This window comes from Aplysia californica, unplaced genomic scaffold (assembly GCF_000002075.1).
Source record: "Aplysia californica isolate F4 #8 unplaced genomic scaffold, AplCal3.0 scaffold00359, whole genome shotgun sequence".
In the NCBI taxonomy this organism is placed as follows: domain Eukaryota; kingdom Metazoa; phylum Mollusca; class Gastropoda; order Aplysiida; family Aplysiidae; genus Aplysia; species Aplysia californica.
This window is the reverse complement of record NW_004797629.1, coordinates 299,822-305,685: the sequence shown is the minus strand read 5'-3', so window position 1 is coordinate 305,685 and position 5,864 is coordinate 299,822. Positions and strand designations below refer to the sequence as shown.

General features: G+C 40.4%; 1 protein-coding gene across 1 annotated transcript in view; it reads left to right on the top strand.

Moving 5' to 3' along the window:
* The first annotated feature begins 4,670 nt into the window (after positions 1-4,670).
* Positions 4,671-5,864, top strand: part of LOC101856589 (C-type lectin domain family 10 member A-like) — a 4,327-nt gene continuing 3,133 nt past the window's right edge. Inside the window, exon 1 of the mRNA XM_005103126.1 lies at positions 4,671-4,709. Within this exon, the coding sequence (XP_005103183.1) occupies positions 4,671-4,709 (39 nt within the window). The remainder of the gene's footprint in view (positions 4,710-5,864) is intronic.

Sequence of the window (5,864 nt, the reverse complement as noted above, 5' to 3'; positions counted from 1 at the left end):
CGAATAATATCGCTTTATGATGATACGAATAACCCCACATGCCTGCAAATGTACGAGTGTATGCTTCCACCACCTCGTGACACATAATATAGTAAATAATGAAACGCCCAATAAGCCATTCACGGTCGTTTTGCGAAGAATTGTTATGGATTGTGAGGGTCTTTCTGCTGGGAAGGTGTATCTTTTGCATCCCTGTTTGGTGGAAATGGTCGGTGAAAAGATGTATCTTTAACGGACCTATCAACACTATTAGGTAATTTAAGATGTGGGATCTCTGAGTTTATACTTTTAAAAGAAACAATTAAACGTATGTAGAATTCAGTATTTCCAAGGACATAACGCGTGTAAACTTATGTAATATTAGATCTACATCCCAATTTAGCTGACGTATAAGATGGGGATGGATTCTTACAAGTGCAGTAATAAAAGTTCTGATAAATTATTTCGTTGTGGGTCTTCAAAAAATACATTTTTATTCTTTTCACTTTCTTATTTGCTATCGATAGAAAACAGTTTTGTAATGACGGTGAAGAAGGAGAAACAGGCCTTAGTTTTAAGTTAAACAAGGTTGAATCTTCTGCGTCCTATCTCCTATCTTTCGGTCAAAAATGTTCATTATTTTTTTTAAGTTCTAAATTCCTACTACCTGTTCTCATTTTCCCATATTATGTTGACTCAAATCCCCAATTTATGTGCCCTCTATGCCCCATTTCCTGAATTCCTTATCAAAAACATCGGCCCACAAAAAATGTATCCTTATAAAGCAAAAAGTTTTTTGGGAGATCGAGAAGAGGGAAAGTATTGCCTATCTCCAAGATGTGGTTCCTCGTTTTTTCCCTGCTTCTGTCAGCGTCTGCAGTTGGTGAGTCTCTTTACTTCCAAAGTACACACTTCCCAAACACATCGACGTTCAAGAAGTAACTATATTATCCACTTTTCATACTTTCGATTAAAAAAAAAGAGTTTGAAATTTTGACGATATTTTTATTTTTATAATATATAGTTTTAAAAATATTTTTAAAAGAACAAACAAACAAAAAAACCGTTAATATCTCGATAATGAATTATGCTACGGCTTAGGTATTTACAGAAGAGCGGCGTATAATCTCTTTACCCCTATTGATTACTCCAATTCGATAAAAAGTGGATATAGTCACTTGTTCAGCTCCGCCATTTACATCATATTTTGGATATTATTCTACTTACTTACTACCCGTTACGCCATCTGGCGTTTAAGGCAGAAACAAAGAATCTCCAGCTCTGTCTGTTTTGGACCATCTTGGTTAACGTCCCCCACGAATGGTTCCAGGACTTTATTTCAGACTCTGCTGTGCATCACCAGATCACTTTGGGTCTGCCCCTCTTGCAATGTCCCTCGGGTGTCCAGTGGACGGCAATCTTTACAATAACGTCTGGTTCTCTTCTCAGACATGCCCAATCCATCTCCATCTTCTCGTTGTTATTCTGGTGGTCATGTCCTCTTGCCTACATTTCCGTCAAATACCTGCATTGGAAATCTTGTCTGGCCAGAAGATTCTGAGGATATGGCGTAAGCTGGTTGTATAAAAAGAAGATAGCTTGGCACGATCATGATCAGTTATCCTCCACCATTCAGATCAATATAGGAGTGTGGATAGCTGTTATACAGCTTTCACTCAGTCTGTATACTGAACTGACCCGACTTCCAGATGTTGATCATGCTTCTGTGAACCGATCCTGCCTTGCTGATTCTGTTCATGATGTCTTCCTTTGTGCCGTCGTCAATTTTAAATTTGCTGCCTAGGTAGGTAAATTTGTCTTATTCTTAACCCAATCTGGCGTCCGTATTGGTGGAGTCGGTTTGTTTTTACCTTCATGTGCTGGTTGGTATGGGAGAGTAGTGCAAGTTCGTCGGCAAAATCAAGATCCTAGGGGGTGGAGAAGATGGTCCACCTTATGCCTCTTGGTGTGTCCTCTGTTGTTTTCCTCATGACTCTGTCAATGACAAGGTTGAACAGAATTGTTGACATGTTGCGTCCTTGTCTAATTCCAGTCTTTACCTCAAAAGCAGTAGTACTGTTTCCAACGACACACTTGAAGTTTTGGTAGAAGCTCTTGATTACCTCAACTATCTTGCAAGGGATTCCGTAAGATCATAGAAGGTACCAAAGACTTTTCCTATGCACATTGTCGAACGCTTTTTCATAATCAACGAAGTTGACATTAAGCTGTTTCTGCCATTCCGTGCACTGTTCTATTATGTTGCGCAGGGCAAATATCTGATCTGTGCATCTTCTTTCTTTGCAAAATCGTGTCTGTTATTTTCTTAAGCAGCTGTCCACGGCATCCGACATTCGATTAATAATAATCTTGGCCAGGGTCTTGCTGGGTACTGATAGCTACGTGATACCTCTCCAGTTGTTGCAGTCTCCAAAAGCTCATTTCTTTGGTACCTTAAGAATGACTCCAGTGCTCCAGTCTTCAGGAATCTGCTCTCCCTCCCAGATGGTTTTGAATAGTGGCTGAGGAACGGTGGCAGTCTGTTCAGGGTCTACTTTAAACAATTCAGCATTCAGGTTGTCCTTTACTGGAGATATTCCTGATTTCAGGCTCTTAACAGCTTTTACAATCTCGTGTCTCTGTCGAGGGTCAGAGCTGTTATCCAGATCTAAGGTAGCTTCTTGTATGTCTGGGGTGTCCTCAGGTGGAGGTTGGTTTAGGACTTCCCTGAAGTGTTCTGTCCAGCATGCTTCCTGTTCCTTCTCGATTGTCAGCAGCTTGCCAGTCTTGTCTTTGATTGGTCCAATCATTCCACCGTGGTACTTGCCACATATTATGCTTGTGATCTTGTATACGTTGCCTTGTTCTCCTTTAGCAGGTGCCTCCTCTGCCTCAGTTGCCAACTTTTCCATTTCTCTTTCTGACCACTCTTTTAACTTTTTGGAAAGCTTCCTTGTAATTCTCGGCGTACTTTTCTTGTAGCCGTTTCGACTTAGCTGCAAGCTGTATTTTCTTGATTTCTCTCCGTCTTTTCAACAGTTCCATGTTCCTTGCTTGCATTCGTTTCTTGACAAGAAGACATGTCTTACTGCTCTCTGTGTAGGCCTCAACAAAAATATGCTTCCATTGGTTATTGACTTAATCTGTATTGGGGGTGGTTTGTTCCAGGTCTTGGGGAGTTTGAAATCGGTTCTTTAGTTCTAGTCGGAGACAGATCTCACATTATCATCACTGAGCTTTTGAACATTAAATTGCGTCCTCGTCGCCTCCCTGGTGAATGTTTTCTTCACCTTGAGTTTTATCCTTGCCGTCACAAGATGGTGACTGCTGACGACACCTGCTTTTCTTTTGACTTTCACATCCTGTAGAGAACGTCTCCACATTCCTCCTAAAATAAGGTGGTCAATTTGGTTCTTGTCCCCGTCATTTGAATAATTCCAGGTCAGTTTTTGGATTGTACGGTGTGGGAAGAGGGTTCCGCCTATTACCAAAGTGTTCAATGCGCAGACGTCCACTTCTCTTTGACCGTTCTCATTTCTTGTACCCGTACCATGCTGTCCCATCTCTCTCTCATAGTTGGTGTTCTCTCCTACTTTAGCATTCAGATCGCCCATTACAACCATAAGGTCGTGACGAGGTATACCTGTCAATTCCCTCTGCAGCTGTTGATAAAGAGAATCCTTGCTTCCCTTTTCACTGTCGTTAAGAGGGGCGTAGTAATGGATGATGCTTGTATTGGTGTGATTTCCCTTTAGTCTCACTGTCATCATTCTGTTAATGATCAGTTTCCACTCCATGGGGCATTTTTCAAGTCATTTATTACTTTAGGAGTAGCTCTTAGGGTCACTGAGGCACACAAGCTCTCTAGCTACTACAAGGTAGTGATCCACCAGAAAGGGATATTATTGTACTGATATTTAACAATAGTTTGATAGAAGAACCCACTGTAGTAAAGCAGGGTTTGTGATTGGAAGAACAGATTATGACTGTAACAATTTGGTAGATAAATGTAATCGAAAGCTGAAATAATGAAGACTTCCCTTCCTCACAATAGCGTGATCTAAACTGTCTACTGGTCTTAATCTTACGCTTTGATCTACTGCACTAAAAAAAAAACGGGCATAATCACAAACGGAAAATGATGAAGGTATCAATTTTAAAACACTTGTTGACTCATAACTGTACTTTTTTGTTCAGCTGTTGGTTGATTATTGTTGTTAGATTTCGCATCCAAGAAATATATAAAATAAACCACCAATCAAACAAATAATAAGTTATGAGTCCACAAGCTTTTGAAATTGACGCCCTCACAAATTCAAGCTTGCAACTAGCCCGTTTTATCAGTGGAGTCTTAAAACTGAAATAAGAAGAGCATTAGGTCACCTTATATCTCTCAATCAGATCCCTTATGCTAAACCCAGGAAACTTTAATTAAGATTAATTTTGATTATATATACTTTATGCTTTACAACAAGAGAGTTACCTTCATCCTAACAACTTTACCTTGTATTTTTGGTGTAAGGTAAACATAGGATGAATCCTCCCCCCCCCCCCCACACACACACACACAGACACCCCTCCCCCCACAAAAAACCCCCACAAAAAAACAACAAAACGAAACAAAAACAAAGCAAAGCAAAAACAAAAAAAACAAGAACAAAACTTTACCTTGCATAACTTGAAAAGGAAACATGGAGATGGCAGTAAATGTAGAATCAAACAGTATTCAGGTTAGCATAATATTATTATCCGTTTGTGTGTGTTCTTCTTCAGGAGCAGATAGTCATCCTATAGCGGCGAGTTCGCCCTTTGCTGCTGTTAATGGTGGAGTCGAAATCAAAGCTTCTGACCTCAGGCTACATGAAGGATTCACAGACCACCTGACCATCAACTGCTCCTTCAACCACGAGGAAGGCTCCGAATTCGCATCGATTGTGTCTCTCATTCTATCGAAGACACACTCTATTCGTGATGATGTATACAGGTTGGTAGTTTATGTTCAGGTGTCGTTGTGTCTCTCATTCTATCAAAGACAAACTCAGTTCCTGACAATGTGCACAGGTTGGGTGTTGAAGTTCAGACGTCAGCCCGTGCTTTGCCTTACCGATACAAGAAGGAGCATAGTAATTTTGTCACGACGTGCTGGAATCAGGCATCGTCAATCTTTGTGAGGTTGTGGGTGTCATTTTAAAGCCTGTTCATTTGCCTTCGTTATTAGAGGTCAGGGAACTTGGTTTCAAAGGTAAAAAATGGCTGCCAAAGTTAGGTAACTTCATTGGCCTGGGATTCCTAGGAAACTGAAAATGTACGGGGGGGGGGGGGGGGGGAGGGGTTTGCCTTTAATCATCGTGTTTCAGAATGTGTTTTTAAATGGACATAAAAGGTGTTGAGCCAAACAAAAAAAAAGAAATTAAGAAAAAATTGCTCATCGGCCAAAAAATGCTGATTTCTTTTATTTCAATATTTTGACGAGCGCCTGATTTCACCATGATGCCTCACATAAGTTTATAGGCCTACCTGCAAAAATAATTCAACACTCCCAAGAACTTGACGGAGCTGGATATTCATGATTTTGAAATCAAGAATTTTTCAAGTTAGGAATATTGATCTGTCATTGGGGGAGGGGGGCATATAGAGTTATTGGTATAGACGTCAGCCCGTGCATTGCCTTACCTATACAAGAAAGAACATAATAATTGTGTCACAACGTGCTGGAATCAGGCGGCCGTCAATTTTTGTGAGGTTGTTGGTATCATTTTAAAGCCTGTTTATTTGTCTTCGTTATTAGAGGTCAGGGAACCTGGTTTCAAAGGTAAAAAATAGTTGCCAAAGTTTGGTAACTTCCATGGCCTGGGAGTCCTAGGAAACTGAAAATTTACATTTTG